Raw genomic sequence first — 21,565 nt, 5'->3', positions numbered from 1 at the left:
TTGCCATGAAAAAAAATCAATTAAAACGACTCTCCTGGGAATTACTTCCAATTCTGGAGTAATTATCAATCTCCAGACAGAACGCTGTGCTGCAGCGTGGATCTTCAGACACTCTACATGCATAAGGAAGGAGTGACTGTGTGTTGGGTGTGTTGCACAGGCATGCTCCTCCAGGTCTATTTATCCAGTGACCAAGTGACTTCTCTTTTCCTCTATGAAGCATGAACCAAGCAGTCTGATCTTGATCTTCAGGTATGTTTCTAATTTCATACGTGAACGTAAATTTTTTTGCAGCCTCTCTGTTTGACCAAACCAAATCTTTAACAATTAAAAAAAATAGCACCAGATGTATGAAAAAGAAATGTCTGATCTAGTAGGAATATATATAAAGTAGAGCAATTCTTACAGTAAAAAGGTACATCATACAAAAAAGCGATGGTAAGTGATACTGAAGGACAAAAATCCATGCTGCATATAATAAGGGCAGAAGACAGGCAAATGGGATTCTGCTCAAATAACCACAGTTTAATGGTGGGGCTGTACTTTCTCCAGGACCTCCCTGACAGCAGCACCAGGAACCAGATGGTACGGGACTCTGAGCACTAACACACTCACCCACAAACTTGCGCAGCATATCTTTGAGGTATATAGAAAGCATGACATTAACGTTTTGGACTCCATTCTTTCTTGCACAACGATGCACAGATCTTTAGTTGTTGTTTTTTTTCAACTCTTCCCTCCCTATTTTTCCCTTGAGAAAAATGAAATCCCATTTTAAAAGCTTCCTAGCACACCTCCTTGAACTCTCAAATCCATCTTGCATAGGCCAGTAATAAGAACACTGCAGCTCTGACAAATAACTTACAGCAATATAACAACTTTCCTCTTTTTTTTTTTTTTTTCTTTTTTTTTTTTTTTTTTTTTAAAGATATCTTCTCTATAATTTACACAAAGAGTTGACAGCTGGAGTTTAGGTTATGTACAGTCCAGATGGGCATCCTTGCAGTCTGTGTTTCCAGGTGGAAGGCACTACTTTTACATACCACTGTATGCACCGCACGGGGTGTGCTCAGGAGCACAGCGGGGCACTGCATCTCCAGAGCTGTAGACTGAAGGGCCTGGGGGTAGTCTTTGGAAATAAAAATGGCAGTGGTTATCTAAGTCCAGTTTCCCTTTGCTGTCTCTTCTTGTGCTATGCAGTTTCCCCTGAAAGCTCCTCCAGTTCAGAGAGCGGCCACCCATCCTCAGAAGCTCTCAACAAAGCTCCCAGGGAAGAGGCCCGTCCTGCCATTCCTCTGCAATGTCCCTTTGTACCAGCCATCCTCCCGTTTCTTGTGCACAAACACAATGTCACCTTCCTTCAGTTCAATCTCGGCCTCGCTCTGCGGTGGGTATGGGACCACAACACGGTACCTTTGGAGAAAAAAACCACAAAGACATGGTCAGCCAGTAGTCAAACCTGCTCCTGATGGATGCGAATTCCTGATGCGAATTACAGACCCTACCAGGCAAGATATTAATCTCATTTTACACTGGCCTGAGCCTCCACCTTCACAGATGCTCCCCTGGGCATGAAGGGCTGTGAACATCTGCAGGTTGGCTGTCAGGAAGGGAAAAACCCACTAAAATCCCACAGAGGGCACCTCAGTGGTTCTCCAGGGTGACACCTGCAAGCTGCAGTTCACTACTAAGGTCCTTTCACTGTTTCTAGTGCTGACCTGTAAAGCCAGACCTAGAAGCCAGAGCTGCTCTCAGACTCCTTTCTCTTGGAGTGCTAGAGCCAAGTCAGTGCCAGCAGCCACCTGAAAACCTTGCATCACCTCCACCTGTTCCAGGAAAGAAAAAAAGGAGGTAGGTTTCTCCACCCTTCCTGCACTAAGTGCTTGGGCTTATTCCTTGGGGTTGATCTCAGAGGCTCCTGATAGCTCACAGCCTGTACAGGGTAGACTTCAGGATATGGAAAGCTTTTATTTATTTAAAAACTTGGCTCTGTGCCAAGTCAGAAGAAATCCTCTTGCCTCTCCTTCCTGCCTTTCTGTGAGAAAAATGCTTTCATATGAAGAAAAACACTTTTGCAAACATTAGTACGACACATTACAGTTGTATCTGATGCATCTACTTCTATTAGAACTCAGGTTGATGGGGAGATTCCTGGGCAGCCTGATTGAAAACCTGATAGGAATGTACCCAGGAGGCAGGCAATGAAAGCAGGAAGATATTGCCAAATGTCTGGGCTACTTGCAGTGGTCCCTGCCCCCAGCTGCATGCTGAGCCTTGTGTCAGGGACTCAGCTGCTTCCTTCCAGCACTGCACCTGCAGACACCTAATGTGTCTCATTCAGCACTGCACCTCCTGCATCCAGATATGGGGTTTGCAGTGGTCCCACCAACTGCCCATGACATCCACAGAGGTTGGCTAAAGCAGTTAACATTTTTCTTCATGTTACGTGACTGAGAAACATAGGTTGGGTTCCTCAAACCTGGAAGGGAAGCTGACATGGAGGGATATTCCAATGATTCTCAAAGCCTTCTCCATACCAAGAAGGAGCCCCTGTCCTGAACCATGCACAGTTCCTCTCCAGTAACTTGGTTTTTAGTGTCACTTCGTTTCAATGAAATAATGATGAGTCTGATCCTGATATGGCCTATTCTGTGCCCAAGCTTATCAGCAGGCATCCTCCTAAGAGCACAGACGGAGCTCTTTCACATCAGTGCAGTTGTGTGCAGAGAAGTGAGTGTATTTCTGCTGTACTGCTTTTCTTTCTTCAGGACATGTACTTTTGCAGCCGTTTGACATTTAGTTAATAATCAAATACTTTGCTAGCTGAAAAGTAATGAATATAGTAAGATAGTTAAAAGGTGCCATCTGAGTATCTTAAGCCCATCTCCTGGAGAATAATATTTCCACAACCACTTGCTCACTGATGACTCAGTTGTGTTTGTTACAAGGTATTTATTTATAATAACATCCTGCCCTTGAGGACTACATTCAACATGCTCTGAAGGCTCTGGAGCACTCCCTGGGGCCATTCCAAAGGAGATGGTACAAACCCAAGGGACTTGCCAATGCCAGTTGCTGATTTTATTTGCAGATATTGCTCAGGTGCCTTGTGACTGTAGTTCTGAAACTAGGGACTCCATTTAGAAATGACAGTGAAAATACCAGCTTTGGCTCTGTGTTTGAACATCTCCACGGCCAAACATCTCGTTACTTGGTAAAGAGTTCCCCTCCATTTGGCATTTTCATCTACCCGAAAACCTGATTAAGGTCTTTTTATCTTGACACAGCAACACAGTCAAGTAGGAAATAGGTTTGTACGAGTGCCCCCCAAAATCACAGAATGGCTTGGGTTGGAAATGACTTTAAAGATCCCCTAGTTCCAACCCCACTGTATGGGCAGGGACACCTTCCACTAGATCAGGTAACCCAAAGACCCACCCAGCCTGGCCTGGAACACTTCCAGGGAGGGGGCATCCATGAAAAACCTGCTGGTCTTTTCTGTCCCTTGGTCAATAATCTTCTTGTAACTTCCTTCCTCTGTAGACAAGGTTGACACGTGCTGCTGGCTGGCTGCAGGATTATGGTCTATCAAGTTATCATCTGTGGAACTGCTACATTTATATTATGAAGTTTTGCCAATTACAGCCATTATGCAAATGAATACACACATTATTTCAAACACTCTGATGCAGTGTTGATTAATTAAATTATCAGAGTGGAACAATTCCAGCTAAGATGATGACAAGTTTCAGATCTTGCAACTCTATACACAATCACTGAGCACTGTAGCTCTTCCCCAGGATCTCAATCAGCTTTGAGGAAGAAGAGGGTCAGACCTCAAGAGCAGCTGGGTGGTGTAGGGGTACTCACAGGTGCTTTGGGCAGATCAGGAAGCAGAAGCAAAGAAAAAGGTGGTGTTGTGAGGAAGGTTGTCCCAAAGGCTCAGCTGGGACTTCCAACACCTCATGTCATACCTTAAGTACAGGATCATCCTTTTAAAACCAGGCTACATCCTAGAGGTGAGGAGCTGCTAGTCCCTAAATGGCTCACATGAGGAAAGAGGTGAGCATGCTTAACCAGAATGTGCTCACTGTCGTAAAACGGGTTCTTCACAGCATCCCCTCTGAGCTTTAGAAAAACAGATCTCAGTCACTACATTACCAAATAAGGCACTTCTCCCCATTTAAGAAAACTCTAAATACTACCATAAAATTCCATTACCTACAGTATCTTATAGGATGACACTCCCATGTTTTTGATAGAATAAAGAGCTCTTCGATATGGAAGTCCTTGCAAATCGGCTAAGAAATCCTATGTGAGAGATGGAAAAAGATGCTATACTTTTTTCCAGGAGACGCTTTTGAAGGGGGGCCTAGGAGGGGCAGCCCAGTGAGGTCTGAAGAGGGCAGCCGGTGGCTGCTGTGCCACCCCTCCAGACCTCCAGGTGGCATCTCATCCTAGGTTATCCTCTGGAACTGAACTGCAAATACTAGCCGTATTTTTTTGGCATAAAAAAAAAATTTCTTCTCCCAAATATCCTCTCCCACTCTCAAAAAGGCAGTTCTGTAAACTTCTATTTATATCTACCCTTTTCATTTGCCCTTTTTTCCCCCTCCTTGAGAAAAAGCAACTGTAAAATCCTAGGTTTTCTTATACCAAACTGCTTCCTTGCATTTTTGATGGATCTCAGAGCCCTCTCAGTTTTGTCAGCATCACGTTATGCCTCTGAATTTTACACTTTTTAAAATGGTGGGCAACAACTGTGATGTCAAGTGTGGCAACCACCTCTGCCTATTAACAGTGTTTGGTGTTTTCTATTGTAAATCACACTCTCAGATAGTTGTAATCCTGCCAAATGTTAACTATTTTGGCCTGAACTCTCCACAACAGTTGTCTGTGTTAGGCTGAGGGTCCCACATTCAGATCAAATGGTGCCATCACCTCAAGGAACAATGTGAGGATGCTTTTGCAGCACCATCAGGACCCAGGTGAGTGCTTCCACAAGCTGCTCTGGTATTCCCATACTTGAGAGCAAAACCCTGTGACCTTGCTGATTTGTCAAGGACGGTGTTCCTTCAGAAAAAGTATCTGCCCTTGTTAAGATTAAAAGCATTCAAACTGTCCCAAAATGATAAATTCTCAGCTGAGGTTGGGAAGTAAGCACTGAATGTAAAACCTCTGCTCATTCACACTCCAACATGTCATAGCTGTGCAGGATCTCAGAGTCTTCCTTTCTCAGCATCGGGCTCATCTTGTGTTTTTCTCTCAGGACACAGACTTGATGCTGGACTTCCCCACTGCTGGCTGCTGTGGCATCCTTGGGTTAGGCACTACATCCCTGGAGGAGACTCTCTGGGGCAGTGGTCTGGGAATGGTCCTTGGTGCCCAAGTGAAAATACATGAGTAGAGGCTGTGAGTAATATCAGCAAGGATGGGCAACCTCAGAGATCTGGACAGTGAGGAAAGGTGAGGTATGGCATGGAGGGAGAGGGAGGCTGATGGGAGAAAAACAGGGATCTGAGGAAGAAATGGGACCATGATGAATGACAACTGGAAGTCCTGACAGATGGTATGGATGCTGAACAGGCAGCTGTGCTGAGCTGAGTCCAGGAGAGCAAAAAGCCTTGATGAGAGGGAGCCGGGGGTTGGGACATTGACATCCCATGGAGCAGGACACTGTATGGATAGAGGCTGGCACTGGGGCTGAGGGTGGAACAGGGACCGTGGCAGCAATTAACTCAGTGAAACATAGGAATGGGTCTATCATCACTGTCCCCCTGCTGTCAGCAAAGACCTGGGAATCCCCCCGCCCCTTGTCTTCATAGCACTTGTCCTCACAGTTAAAAGAAACACCTCTCCCACCCAGCTCTCCCTTTGACATCTGGAAGGGACAGCTAAGACTCCTAACCTCAAATGGATACTACATGATGGAAATTTTTGTTTTGTTTCCTTTAAGAAAGCAAGATGGTTAAAAGTGTCATGTATGTATATGCAAAAATACATCCACCACCTTAAGAGAAAAGGAATGTTTCACACCCATGCATCTGAGACGAAGAAATAATCCCGTGAAGAAATTGTCCATTACTTCACTTTTGCTTACATGCAATATAATGTTTCATTCCATGATTGCATACTATTTTTCCCGTAGGATGTCTGCCTCATTTACTGCACAAAATGCCCTGCTCTGGATGTGAGTCAGGACTCTGACATGGAAGAGAAGTGTGGCTGCCAAAACCATCCCATCTTTTGCAGAGGCTGGAGGATGCTGAGTAAAGTGACCACAGCAAAACTCAAGAGTAGTGCAGGTGGAGGGAAAGTGGCTCCCTTAACTCCTCCAGCTGCAAGGTCTTGTGCCAGAATATCCACAGAGTGATACTCATCTCCTGTATCCAAGCTGCCTAAGAGTCAGTTGTCTGGGCTAAATTACTCACACAAGCTCTCCCTGTCAGCGTGCACAGACAGGCATGGAGCAGTATTGATCAGAACTAATCATTAATTAAGGGCTTGGCTTAGGCTGAGGAAAAAAAGCACTGAAATACTTAGTATCTGCTCAGCTAGTAAATATGTACATTCGGGACACTGACGCTTTTGAAGAAACTTAAGAAAACAAGTGTCCAGTGAGGGAAATAGGATCTGCAGGGCTAAGCTCCAGCATGGTTCAGTTTAGAGTCCTTGAGTTAGGATGTTTAATGCACGTTTCTGTTTGTCAAACTATTGTATGCTAAGAAGATATTTCAGGAGTCCAGTCTTGTGACTCCAACAGGTTTCTTGGGTTTAAGTTTTGTGGTGGACAGCTAACCAGTGAAAATGAGGCACCTAGCCCAGCTAGCCACTCCTCTTGCTTATCAGAGGAGCTCTATTTCTCCATTCTTTTACTGTCAGATTGCAGAGATCTGCAAAGTGTCTCTCCATCCTACAAGCCAGTGCCCACTTTACCATATAATGGTGTCTGAATCAGCAGCCTTAGAAAAACAAACATCAGTTGGATCTTTTACCCTTGAGATGGAAATCTTGGAAGAGTCAGTTTCTGATATGGTTAATTCTAGTCCTAAGGCCAGAGAAGCCCCTAATCATGTGCATACATATCACTGTTTAGTCAGAACTTACTCATGGGGTAATTTCTCTAGTATCATTTTTCATGAAATTAAAAAAAAAAAAAAAAAAAAAAAATAAAAAAAAAAAATCCTTCCTTAGCTTTCCCTTTTGGCAAAGAAGATACATGTATGCAGCACAATTGAAGTCAATGGGCATTAAGCACATGATTGAATGCATCCTTCAGCTGGGAGCTCAATTTCTCAGGTGGCACTGATTTGTAGAAAGGATACATGGAAACATGGAGGGGTCTGTTTGACCAGCCAGACTCAGCACTCCCACCTTATTCTGCAGCACTGTTGTGGGTACAGCTTCCTCGAAGCCTCCATGAAAACCATAGAAACATGGCACAGATACACCAGTTATGACAGCAAATCCGGACACGACTGCTTCATCAGAATATAACATGGCAGAATCAGTGCCAGTTACTATAAAAGAGTCAACAACGTGTGACATGTTTTATGCAGGTTTTCATCTGGGAACAGAGCCAGGCACCGAGGGGAACATGACTCACGAGCACACACGTGCATGCTCAACTCTCCTCTTTTGCTTCATGTGCAGTCATTATTTTCTGGAAGGGGGTGGCAAGGAAAGTATTTTGCTTTGGCACTCCTAGGCAGGCAACAGACCCCTCTGCCACGCGAGCTGACAGCATCAGTGGGGGCTGGGCAAGTCTCGGGTTCAGGTTCTGTCTGGCCACAGTGCACCTCTGTACTGGTTCCGTTTCCATGCACCCGTCAGAAATGGGATGGAGCAGGAGGTGGGAAAGAATGTGTGGGGCACACACAGCCTGATAGGGCAGTAATGGCAGTCAGTCACTGCAACATGAAATGACAAGGACACCACCTGGGAAATTTCTCCACTCTGCTGCTTGGACTGCTGGATGCTTTATGCCAGAGAACAGCTGAAGGAAGGTGATTTTATAAACTGACAGTGTGAAACTACACCCAAAAGGAATAGATGGCCTCTAAATACCCCAGCAAACCAGGTAAATAGCAAGGCTAAATGATCGAAGACCTAGGAGCAATTGCTTTTCTTATCCAGCCATCCACAACCAGGTTTTGGAATGGCAAGTAGAGTAAGCTAAAATAATTGTTTTCATCACTCTCCCCATGCACAAAAATGTAATGAGAGCATAAACATTAGCAGCACCTCTGAGACAGTGAAGCTCACTTCACCTTCCTGACTGACTGTCTGCAGCTCCCACGAAGGGCAGCAGAATAGGCATTTTTTCCCTCCAGCCATGAGCATTTAGCCATGATCGATCAGAGCCTTTCAATGTCCCTCCAATACAGCAAGTGGCATCACTGCTCAGGTTTGACCAGTAGCCTGGATGTGGTGAGTGCTGGATTCAACATCTCTGGGAGAAGAACTGATGCTCTGCTGCCTGCATGAGCCTCATTCCGAATGCCGTAAATATTAAGGAATGTGCTACTTCTTCCAATCTTTCATTGCTCTGCCTCTCTGTGCACAGATGGGCGTTGGGAGACAGAAAGCCAAGTACAGCTAAGTGCACTGAAATGCTTTGCAGCTTTTTAAAATTTCATCCAGCATCTGAATCTGTTTATCTAACCTTTTTATTTTTTTTTTTCTTCCCCCCCCCCTCCTCCCTTCTCTTTCTTGGGGATTTGCTCCTACCGTGCAGATGAAATGCACCAAAATGCAAACTATGGAGCTGAGTGACGTTGAACGTGAGTTCCTCCATTGCCAGATGTGAAAAGAACAAGTGGTTTGAAAACCATAACTTGTTGTTTTTTTTTTTTTTTAAAAAAGTATAATTTGGTACTTCTGAGCAATTTGATGATTTAATGAGCACAGATGGATGTGGGATGAATTTCTAGGAGACAAGTGTTTAATGTATCTGCTCAGATTATTCCAGGACTAAGCATTATCCTTCCTAGTGCATGAAGGTAATTAATATTTCCCATTACGGGCATAAAACCCCCCATATGATCAGTTAAGGAATGCAGATACACCAATGATATGGAAGTTAATTCATAAATCAATTAGAGAATCTTTCCTGCTGTGTATAATTAGGGTTACTTCAATTATAGCTTATTTTTGGATTTTAGACTCAGGAATTAAAATGCTTAGAATCTGAGTAAGTTCCTCACCACTCCAGACTGCAATTGGAAGTATTTACTCAGTTTTATCAGTTTATATCTATTTACTCCTGACTCCAGCATGTCTGAGCAGATACAGCTAACCCATGTCCCTCTGGTTCTATTCTGCTACTTAAACCTGTAATAATTTAACTGCTTCACTATTTAGCCCATCCTGAGGTGAACTGAGAAATTAGTAGGATATGGGATTAGTCCTGGCATATTAATGTGTCTGGACTTCTCTACAGTAACTATTTGAGAGCAGCACCTCAACACCCAGATCTGGAGATGTAAGGGAGTGTTCTTCCCCACTTCTTTTCATGGCTACAGTTAACTAAAGGTGCAGCATCCCACTGATTTAGTTACACTGGAGCTAAATCTGGTTTATATTGGTTTACCTTTTCTTATAGCATTAATCTAAACTGATGCAGACCAAATTAAGTGCACCTAAATAGGGACTGTTTTTTCACTTCTTTTGCTAAATTGATTTTTAATGGATTTTAAGGATAAGAGACCCCTGTGATATTCTGCTCTCCCTGCCTTCATTACAATGCTGCAGGACTTACCTGTATTTATTTCTGCTTCAAGTTGAGATGCTGTGCTTGAACAACAGCATTCCTCTTAGATAAAATGCCCAATATAGGGTAAAAATATTTGCTTGTCTGTCCTGTCTGCAGACTCCTACAGACTGTTACCAAGTCATTCCTAAGCCTGCTCTGTACCAGGTCAACCAAAGCTCCCTGTATTGATCACTGCAACTATATTCTTTTATTTTGCATCTTTCTTGTGATGCTTCACAGAAGCCAATCCACTATGCCTTAGATTTATCTGTTTTGAAACAGACTGTTACTCCCTGTTATTCTTACCAATGTGTTAAATTAGCTCTGTACCAACAGAGTCACCTACCTCCCATTTCAGTCCCATTTGCAACATCAAAGGTTTTATGTTGGAGAGTGCAGATCTAACACCCAGCTCTTGCTGGGCTACTCTGCATATGTGCACAATGATTTTCTGGTGATTTCTGATCTAGAATCAGATGTAATGCCAGCAAATGAATTTCCAGTCCACTTACCACCTGCTGTATCAGTTGTGTACAGTTTACTGAGCAAGAAATTTTATGACCCAAACCAGACATCTTAGAAAAGTTTAAGTTTGTTATAACATCATCGTTACCTTCCCAGCTTCCTTCAACTTGCATTCACTAAAACACTGTGTAAGGTATAAACTGTCCATGCCCTGAATCATCTGCTCTATGACTCCAATGGGACTCATAGTCAAGTGGCTTGCCCAGTCCATTGCCTTTGGCCTCTTTCATACACTAGGAAAAAAAATAGTTTCTTTTAGACTTCTGGAACTTTACAATTGTTCCAAAATTGCTTTATATATCAACTACAGAGAGTCCCTAGGCTCCTTTTTGAAACCTTCTTAATGCTTGTATATAAAAAAAAATATTCTCCTCCACCACTTTTTGAGTGGAAAGCACTTCAGTTACATCGTATCAGTGCATTATCTGCTCCCTTCCCAGTACTCAAGCTGCAGTCTTGTTGAAAATATTTACCTGAAGCCAATATGACTCTGCACATGGAGACCTAGCTCTTTTCTGTACTTCTGTTTCTAATCTGTTATATCTCTCTCCATCTGCTTTTGTTTGGCAGGTCAGCTACAGGTCTGAAAGGTCAGCTACTCTCAGGTACAAAAGTGCAGTGCAGGCTGCTGAAATGAACTCCAGAATCAATGGTAAATTCCTCTCAAGAAATGAGCTGCATTTTTTGTAACAGGTCACTGAACATGGGAGTACCTGTAAATATCCTAAGCAAGGAGAATTTGAAAGAGTCTCTGGTACTGTGGAACAGGCCAGAAAGGGCCTTGATGAGCAAACACATCACCCATGTTGTCCCTGGCTGGATACTCCACATGTAGGGTTTACAACCCCACAAGTTTATTAAAACATCAGAATCCCACCAAAAAAGTGGCCTTTGCCAACAGCATTTACACCCTTTGGGATGAGACAGCACTGTTGTCCTCCATATTTAGACCAGGGCTGTATGGTTCCACGGACAGGTGCTGCTCACCACTTTTTAAAGCAATAAAACATCAAAACTGCCCTGTGTGTCAAATGATTTTCAGTAGGCAGATGCACGTAAGCCCTGTCTTCCTTAAAGGCAGCTGAGCCACCTACGGTCTATTTGCAGAGCAACAAAAACTACACCAACCCTTCAGCAAGTTAAATCCATAGCCCTCCTCCAAATGCTTCCTGAGGATGCAGGTGACCTCAGGAGATAACACTGCTTACCTTTCCCTGGGCAAAGGCTTGGGCTCTGGCCGAATAGCTGCCATGGAAGAGAGGGGCTGCCTGGCAGGAGAAGGGATGGAAAAATTCAAATCCAAGGAGCCTGTTTTCCTGTGCAGAGGCTCCAGCCCCATGGCTCCTTGCATTTCACTCTCAATAGGGCACGAGCCAGCCCTGCCGTGGCTGGAGAGGGAAGAGAGCTCAGGTCCCACAGCCCCTTGCAGGACTCCTTCGACGGCTGCCTGGGGGTCGTGCGTGGGGGACACGGAGGGTGGGGACCGCGACTTCTTTTTTGTTGATGCTCCTGCTAGAAGTTTCAGCAGCCCACTCTTCTTCTCCTTCTGCAAAGGAAACAAAGAAATAGGAGCAGTGAGCAGACATACCAACTCCCTTCGTTTTGCTTTTGGAAAATCTTCATGTGTGTGGCAGGGAACCCCCCAGAACTGCCATGATTAGAGGTAGATCCAGGAAGAACTGGAGATTTTGGTAATAAAGCTCCTCTGAAAATCACTTCCCATCCTGCAGGGCTTCAACACATTCAGTAGAGTAAGGACCTGCAAAGATTATCTCCATTTTCAAATCCACACAGGCTCTGACCATGTGCCTTTTGAGAGAAATCATGCAGTTATAGTGGGACAGCAAAGGAACAAAATTCCCATGCAGAGAAGCTGTCAACTGAAGTGCTACCCTTTCTCTTCCAGAAGAATCCTGTCCCTCAATGCAGAGACTCCCCATAAGTGAACAACACAGGCCCTATGGCTAAGAAACTACTGAAAAGCACAAGTGATGCCAGTTATAATAAGTAAAGTAAAATAAGTAAATAAGTACAATTTTGGGGAAAAAAATCACATTTGGAAAAAAAGGTCACATAAAAGACAACAAACAAGATGCTCAGAATAAAAATAGGGCTTACAAAACAGTGAAACAGCAAGAATTAGAAAAAAACCAAAACAGATTCCAATTAGAGAGAACACATCCCAGAGAGTCAACAGCCTGACCTTGAGACAGGCCTGGAAGGCACCTGCAAGACAGATAAAAGGGATGGAAAGGGATACTCGCCACAACTCCCCACATCTTATCTTGCTTAGAGCATTGAGGTCTGGATAGGAAACACCAAGTAATTGGATTTACTGTATTAACATACCACTGATATTTTACTGAGCTACTAGCACACTAAAATACCCACCCATTGGGTAGAGGAGCCCCTACTAATAAAAAGCCCCTTACTCTTTGAGCATGTGTAGCAAACTTTTTGAGCACTGTCACTTTAAATGGAAGTGAGAAACTTGTTAACAAATTATGTGAGCAAATGACAGAATAATGTTAGATTAAGTTCTTTCTCATGTTTTCGGGTATAAAAGTAGTACTTGGTGTTTTGGAAAATAGCGATTGCTTTGTGGAATGCCACACTGCTCCCCGTTCTGTGCAGAACTGGAAATCAAAGCAAATGTTTCAAATCTGTGCGTAGATCTGCTTCTTGCCCACTGTGTGATGGGCCCTGTTTTTGGGACAACAGAAAGCTCTGAGGAGAAGGTTTAGATCCCAGTCCATTGCAAGAGAAGTGCTCCTCATTACTGCCTAATTTAATACCTGGCGCAGATTTACTGGAGGGAGAATGGAGATGCAGGACAGTGGCTAAAGAGCTCTCTGCAGCATCTACTCCCCTTCACACCCTGCATCACACAGCTCTAACTCTTTGTGTCTCCCTCCTAGAAGTGAGTTGCTTCTCATGTGTTAAGATAAAAGTATCACCTTGATGTCTGAAGACAGATCACATAATTCACATTTGGCAATTGTAGTGGCAGTGCAAAGGAGGTTTCAGAGTTCTGCAAGGATTGCTGATACGGAGTAATGAGTGAAAACAAAATTAATGTGAGAACAAAAAGTTCACCCTGCATTACTGAAGAAATGCATCTGACCTTGTGGGTTTTACAGTAGTGTGAGAAATCCTACTGTGTATTTCTCTCAAGGACACACAAATTCCAAATATTATGTCCTTCAGCTAGAAAGGGGTGCTAGACAGGAGTTTTGGTTAGAGTGACTGTGTGCAGAACCTTGCCATCCTCCAAGTGCTGCACAGCACTTGGATAGAGTTGCAACCAGTGATGCTGTGTTGTAAACTTTTCATTTTTTTAATGACACAAGAAGTTCTGCAAAGGTTCTGTTAGACTTCTTCCTCTTTTGTCAGAAGTGCAAGCCATTATCCAAGGCTATCTTCAGAGATTCAGAACTGTGAAGTTTAGCTATATTTGATAATTTGTTCTATAATAGGATCCCAGGAGATAAAAAAGAACCCAGCAACTGCAATACTTATGGAACAGAAACTATTTCTCTATTTTCAAGCAGAAACATTCTTTGGAAATACAAGCCAGTAATTTATTTATTCTCTGTAGACAGAATGTCTCATGCAAGGTTTAAAATGATGTTCTTTTATGTGCTGACTGCTGAAGTAATTTCTCAAAGCAGCTTTAAAGAATAGGAGGGCTACAATAAGATAAATATAAGCTTTTAGAAGATGCTTGGATTTACTACAGCAAATGTACTTGGAGTATCTGATATCTCTGCTCCCACAGTTCATGTTTGCACTCCTTAGCTGTCAAAGACAGGCAAGAAAACAGAAATACCTTAGATGCTAAGACATGGAAGAACTACAATGAAGCACAGCTATTATCACAGAGACAACGTCCACTGATTTTTGAGGAGCAGAGTCTCAACTGTGCTTCCATATCCCTGTCTTCTGCATACCATCAGTTTTGACTATATGGTCTGTTTAAAAGGGCATTTGTCACTTACAGGATGAAAAGATCCATCCTGCCAAGATGTTCATCCAGGCAGAATCCACAGAGGCTAAGGGAGACTGGCCATATGGCTCCATCAGGTCTCAAATACTAAATAAATCCCCCTGTAAACAATAGAAAAGAGACCCAAAGGCCTCTGATAAACATCTTCTTTCCACAATGGGGAGGGACCACTGTGGGAACTACAGTCAGTCTGAATGCTAGAATTCACCTGAAGCACCAGAAAACTGCTTCAGCATTTCTCTCTAATTAAGAAATACAGCTGCTGTCATCAATATATCAAATTTTAAAGCTCTTCACAAAATTGCAAAACCCTCCTTTCCCTGTGGCCACTGAAACAATAGCTGTAATGATCCCAGCACAGTGTGTCAATATGCATTTATAGGTGTCTAAAGGTCAGTGACAGAATCCAATCACTGTTGTGGGGCTCTGGAGAAACAGCTATTGTGCAGCAGTGAGTACTTTGAGCCTCTTTAATTGGCAGCTTTGCACATGCAAAATAACTATGTGAACTAAAGCCCTGTATAATGAACAATTAATATTCCTATGTGGTGGCAGCTTTGCCAATTTTTGCCTCTAATTTAAATACCTTGGCTAATTTTCATTAGGAAAATGTTGTGTGACATAGACCATTTAAGGCATAGAAGCAAAAATCTTTGGAAAAAAGGAGACACATGTATATTCACACCCATCTGCACATTAAAAAAAGATGAATCTGACAATCATTCATTTTGTTTTCAAGAACAGCTTCCACTCTACATGGTTAGCCCCGATGTAAATTTCTACACTCAAGCTACTATCCCTCAGATAGCAGAAAGCTGTAATGAACTTGCCAATGTACTGTTTATTCTAACTTAACAAAAGACAAAAGAACTGATTTTTAGCCCTTCTTAGTCCATTGAGAATTTTAGTAAACTTTTGAGACCAAGATCTGTGTTCTCTAAAGAGAGGTGACTGACTTGCTAAGTGTGCTGGTCTAAACCTAAGAAACCCCTTCCTCCCCATCCTGGCTTTGGGCAAGATATTTAGAGGTGAACTGACAGGATCCACTTTGGGATATTAGACACTATATCCAGCCCCTTCTCCCCCTGAGTCTGGCAAATGCTCTCAGCCTTCTGGTATCACATTGCCAGATCCTCTGCTGATGCTGCTCAGAGCACTTTAAGCAAAGCAGGGACTGTCAGGACCTGATAATTCACTGTGATGTCTCTCATGAGAAACAGATTGGGTTTGAACCTCCTGTGACCAGCAGTTCAACCTAAACCCCTTCAAGCCCCCTCTCCCCATCTGTAAATGGGACTAAGTTAAAACTCCTCTTTGCGCTGGGGGAATTCATTAATGACTCCTGTGATGCAAAGCTGTACATTTCTTTCAGAGCAACCAGTATTTTTCCATGGATTTAATATTAAAAAATTAAAATATTTGGAACGGGATATTAATATGCAGTCCAAGGAGTGATTTATTGTAGATGTCCAAGTATTATGAATTCATTTAATATTTAGTGTAACAGCAGCCATCCTTCACAAGAAATTAACTTAATATTTATATGGCTGTCCAAGACAGTCCTTTCCTCAGCAGTTTCACTGTAAATCAATGAAACATTAACAGGCACAAATGTTGTAGAGAAGTTTGCACTGATTGGTTACAGACTCTCTGGGTTTTGAAAAGAGATAAGTTTACAGAGGGCATAAATGATGACTTTCAGAAATTGCATTTTTAAATTGAAAGAAATTAAGTTTTACTTTTCCTATTCACAGATGGCTCCTCTATTGTTTTCTAGGAACCCTGTAACCTACTAAAACACCTGTGCAATTACTGAAGCTTTTCTGTTCTAGTAGCTACATTTCCCAATGACTTCAAACTGTTTGGTGTTCTTACCTCCTGAACCTGCCAAGTCAGACCTCATCTGTGTTGATGGATGGATTCACAGTATGGGCAGTACTTTTTCCATCTTTTGGTTACTGTCCACACGTTTAACTGGATTTAAATAATCCCTTTTGTGTTGCTCAGTTTTTATTCTAGAAAGTTGAGTCAAAACTTCCAAATCATTCATTTCACAAGGATCAGCACTTTGTTAGAAAAAAAAAAGGGAAGACTGAAATTAGCTCTTTCAAATAAATCTCAGGTTGTTTCTAGTTGAGGAAAAAAAAGAACTGTGCATACAGACAGTATAGGCAGGGCTGACTCTGTTACTATGGTGTATCTTGAAGGAATCTCAGTGGAAATCAAGTCTCTGGCAGCACAAGGACAGGATGGGCAGCATTTCTGTGACCCTGTAGGATACACCTAGGGAAACCAGCACATGGACAGGTGCAAGCAAACCCTTGGTATCTCACTGTGGGAACATTTGGAAAAGTGAATGCAATCTGAGCTTAAGAATTCACAAAGGACTAGATCAAAATTAAACTCTCAGATATGTAAATGTTGAAATATTTTGCTTTACAGTAATTGGGGATGATTTTTCCCCTCATTAATAAACCCACTTGAAGATAATAACTAGCTCTTCTTTCAGCTTCAGAGATGAGATGAGCACAGAATGCAGCTACTTTGTTGATGACTGAGTGATAACAGAGTCCCCTGTCTGCAAAGCAATAATCATGCCATAATCCAAATACCAATTATATGTACTGGCTATATTTACACAGATTTAAAAAAAAACTAAAACAAAACCAAAACCAAAACCCCACACCCTAGTAAATAGAAAATTCTGATTTAGTTTTCTTCATCTGCAGCTTCTAATACTTAATTTCCTACCTACCCAGGTCATTAAATAAATGAGCTACCTGGCTGTAGCTGATAGAAAAACTGGCTCCAGCCATTGAAATGAGGTAATTTCTCATCCAACACTGGTTACGTCGACAGATAAGAGAGCCAGAGGGAGAAAGAAGGTTTCGTTTAAAAATAAAGAAAAGAGAAACAAAACTGTTTAAAGGCTGCCCTGAGCCCTACGGAACAAACGAGAAACTCATCTATCAGTCAGCAGCCCCAAACCACCACTTTTATTGCTTGTTTAACTTGGTCAGTACTTGTTTCAGCAAATTTAAGTTAGTGTCTGGAGAACAGTGCATTTTTATTCTGATTCCAACTTGGCTACTGGTTGATGCTTGCATTGAAAGAGTAGGTGGTATTATGGATTACATCTTTTAGGAAAAAAGCTATTCGGGTTTTGAAAATCTGTAAAATTATTTGACTTGAGATTTTGAAATAATTTTAAAAGCACAAAAAATGAGCCAGAAGAATCTCAAAGGAAAACTTTAGGTCTGGGATGCATTTGGACATAATGAACACGATAACAGTAATTACTTACTACACAATTACTTCTGATTTTAGAGGAAGATTAGGTTTTGTAGCATGTCTTGTATTGAAATGCTTGCCAAAGATTCAGTTTTGAATGAAGACAACTGCTTCTGGCCAGAATTCTAGTATTATAAGCCCAATATATAAGTTACATGCCAAGGACAAAAAGGATTTTAGGATCATAATATCCTTAGTCTTTCAGTCCCAGTGACAGTAACATAATCATATTAGACTTATGGTCACTAATTTGGAGATAGCTAGTATTTAAACCAGGAGGAACTATCTAAAATGTCCCCCAGCTAGACTTCACTGGGAATTTAAATGTTTTGAAAACAAAACTGAGAAGAAGAAATTAGTGTTTAGGTCCCAGTACAGCAAAGCTCACAGGCACTTCATCATCTGCTTTTTTTGAACTGAGCCATCTGCAAGACTCTAGGGACTACTAAAGGAGATAAAGAAGGAATCTAAAAATCTATTTGAATATTCAATTTAGATGGAATATTAGCTCTTTCAAACACTGGATGGAAGTTAAAGGCTAGCTGAAACAAAAGAAAAAAACAACACAAGGACTGAAGAGGAAGAGAGTCTCACTTATTGGTGAGCTTCCTGAAGGCTGCTGAATTTGACGCAGGCAGAAAGTATAAGGAACTAACAAAATTAATGGTGAGTGAGGGACAGATGAACTGTGACAATTATTTTTTTCCCTGTGTTTGATGAAGAGAAAAGCTGATAGATGGATATTTTTGTATTTCATCATTTTTTTTGGTCTGCTATGTAGGGGATATGTGAAAAGGATGGCAAGTTATTAAAATACACCACTTACCTCACGTTCCATTAACATTTTTCAATGATATTTTTTAGTGGGAAAAGCTGAAGCAGAGCACCAGAGAACAGAAGACTACTGTTGAGATAAAGTAACTCAGACCTATGTAATGATAAAGCAAAACGCAAGGATAACACCAAAAAGGTGATGAAACCTTAGCTCTCATGAAGCCCCTGGCAATATTTCCATTTCCAAGCAGCCACTATCTCTAGAACTCAGTTCAGATGGATGTGTTTCAATCCTGATTTTAGTCCAAGTCTTCCCTTGAAGTGCAAGTGACCTCTTTGGACACAAAAGAAGGGAGGAGGAGGAGCAGACACGATGCCCTTGCAGACATTTGACATTCAGCACACTTCTTCACTCAGAAATCCCAGTGTTTGATTCTCCTACAACAAACAGGGGAACTTCAGCACAAAGCACAGCAATCTTCCCCTCTCTGGTTCAATCTCCTGCCCCACCCCCCAGCCCATACAGAGGAGCATAAAGCATACACACTTTGCTTGGGGAATGTGGGTTTCCATCTCATTTCAGCAGAAAATTCAATCAAAGAGTTCCATATAAGTGTTTCAAGAGTGGGGTGCCCAAGCAAGAAGAAGAGTTCCTGCTCAGTCATATAAGAAACCCTCATCCTTTTTTTCTGGAAAGAAGCCTTGGTGCCCTGCAGAGATGGAAGTGGAAGCAGGTAACTTCTTCAGAGTGAAAAAAGAAGACTTAAGCCACCCTTCTTTTATCAGTATCTCCTGCTGTCTTAGAGAACTTTCCTGCTTGTCAGATTTTGTGAATTGCCTTTTCTAGGCATTTAATTCTACCCCCACATTAAATAGGAATTGGGAATTCCAGTGCAAAGCAAGGTATTAAAGCTCCCTATTCAGTAAAAGTTAGTGCCCATTGTGAAACTGCCCAAAAAGCAAATTCAGTGCATGCTTTGGGAATAAAAATCCCAAGTATTCCCATACTATTCTTTACTCTAAACTGCCTATTTTCACACAGAAAAGGAAAAGAAAAGGAATCATTCCTCAACCCTGATGCTCAGCAGTGTCAATAAGGAAAAAAAAAAAAAAAAAAAAAAAGGAAGATTGGGAATTGTTACAAAAGGTCTAGAGAAAGAGGTAAAAACGAATTGTAGAAAACAAAGCTGTAGGAAGCCCTACCATGCCTGCCTTCCTGAACTATGTGTTCTTTTTCACTTGGAATAGGATATAGCACAGAGAAGAGCAGAGAAGACCATGAGAGGTGTGGAACAACTCCTATACCTTGGAGATGCTTGCTTGGAAAGCAGACAACTGACAGGAAATCCCTGCCTACAAAATCCCTGCCTGCACAGAGGAGGCAACTTGGGAACAGACTGGTTATTTCCCACAATTCAGGAATTAGGGGAAAACTAAGGAGATTACCAGGCAAGTGTTCAAAAGTAAAAAATAGGAAGCACTTCTTCACACAACACATAATTAAATGGAGACTTGCTGCACACAGTATTGTAGAAGCCAAAAGTAGGAATGGGTTCAAAGGGGTCTAGGCAAATTAACAGAGAACAGATCTAGCAAGGGCTATTAAAATAATGGTATGGAGCCAACCTCTGCTTCAGGAAGTCCCAACAGGTAAATGAAACAGCACTTAGAGCATACCCAAAGGTGACTCCACCTGGCTACAAAGAGATCATTAAATCAGTGAGAATGACTGCTATGAAAAAAAAAAAAAAATTAGCTGTTTAGGCGAGAGCATAGGAAACAGGACAAAGCCAGGAATGAGCCCTCCCCTGTGCCTTCCCAGCTTTGGGAAATCAGCTGTTCAGAGACTTCCTCAGCTGCAGGGTTCTGAGAGAGGGCAAAAGGCAGGCGGCAGGATGCAGTGTCAGCCAAGGAAGAGACCCAAATGGTTGGGAACTGCAACCCCGGAGCACTTTCACAGTCCTGCAACTGCTTTTTGGATTCCTCAGCCCCGCTGATGCTGTGCAAAACATTGCAGATCGAGGCTGCAGTCCTCATTCTGCACAAAAAAACCCAACTCACCCTTCACAAAAGTACTGGTGATGGGGCTGGAAAGGTCCTATTGCTTCCTAATCTGGCACTCCGCTGCCTTTTTACTTACCAAGGGCTTGCTTGGAGCTACCATGGGAGTCTTCTACATAATGCTACACTGTGTCTCAAAGACTTATCCTAAACTGAAGCCCAGAAAATGCTAAAGCTTTGTTTTAATATAAATCAAGTTTGACTAGATGATTCAGGCAACTGTGGTAGACTGACTGTACTTTGAGGAGAATTCAAGAAAACATCTGGACAGAGAATGAGCATCCTTCTGAAACTTTCAGTTCTTTTATTCAAACTAGAGGAGAATCTATCACAGCTTCACTGACAGCACAGGATTTTGAAATCAGAAAAGGATGTATAAATACATTAACTGTTGGAGAAACTGCTTAGAATTAGTTCTTAATCAGATGATTTAGACTGACTTGCTAGTTTGCTACTACTTGTCTCTCATAACGAAGTGAAAAAGATTTATCTGTCCTGGGGAGCAACTCTCACATTTTGCAGAAAGGTAGAGCAAGGTCACTCATTGAACACTTGAATGAGTAAGAATCAATGACAGAAGTCAGGATGTGCTTTGACACCCTCTTGCCTTACACGTAGATAGCTCTGGGTCTTCCCATTCACAAGGGATGGATTTCATTTCAGAAGCAAACAGTTTAAATTGCTTGGTCTCCTCTGTAATCTTATTAAATGATAGGCAAGTGAGACTTGTATTTTTATGGAAAACAGGAACACGTGGGTAAAAGGTTTGGATTAGTGGAGGTCGTCTTGTCCCTTAGTGTTGATGTATCTATTCCCTCTTGGTTGATATTGTTCCAGCAGCTGTGCCACCTCAGGCTGTAATTTCAGCACTTCCAACAAACCAAACAGTTCTGGGCTCTCCTGCACTCAGAGGGAAGATTGCTTGTGGAAAATTCAGGCATCACAGGAGATATATTCTTCTCTCAAAAGCAGTTCCCCATGGAAGAGAAAAAGAGCTGTCTGTGGACAATGAAAAATTGCCAGAATTTGTGTGTACTAGACACTGGAACACATTACAGTGAAATAATTCCTACAAACAATTCATCAGTTCATAAAAGATGCATTGATCTAGAGGCTGAGGAGTCAGTTGAGACTGACAGCATAGAATTGGGACT

The 21,565-nt window shown here is 42.1% G+C and overlaps 1 protein-coding gene across 1 annotated transcript in view; it reads right to left on the bottom strand.

The window, feature by feature from the left end:
- Positions 1 to 918: 918 nt before the first annotated feature.
- Positions 919 to 21,565, bottom strand: part of SH3RF3 (SH3 domain containing ring finger 3) — a 252,996-nt gene continuing 232,349 nt past the window's right edge. Inside the window, exons 9-10 of the mRNA XM_030458181.1 lie at positions 11,488 to 11,825; positions 919 to 1,413 (exon numbers count right to left, since the gene is read on the bottom strand). Of these exons, the coding sequence (XP_030314041.1) occupies positions 1,245 to 1,413; positions 11,488 to 11,825 (507 nt within the window). The 3' untranslated portion in view covers positions 919 to 1,244. The remainder of the gene's footprint in view (positions 1,414 to 11,487; positions 11,826 to 21,565) is intronic.

Source organism: Calypte anna, chromosome 1 (assembly GCF_003957555.1).
Source record: "Calypte anna isolate BGI_N300 chromosome 1, bCalAnn1_v1.p, whole genome shotgun sequence".
In the NCBI taxonomy this organism is placed as follows: Eukaryota; Metazoa; Chordata; class Aves; order Apodiformes; family Trochilidae; genus Calypte; species Calypte anna.
Note: the sequence above shows the minus strand (reverse complement) of the source record. Positions and strands in the feature narration are given on the sequence as shown.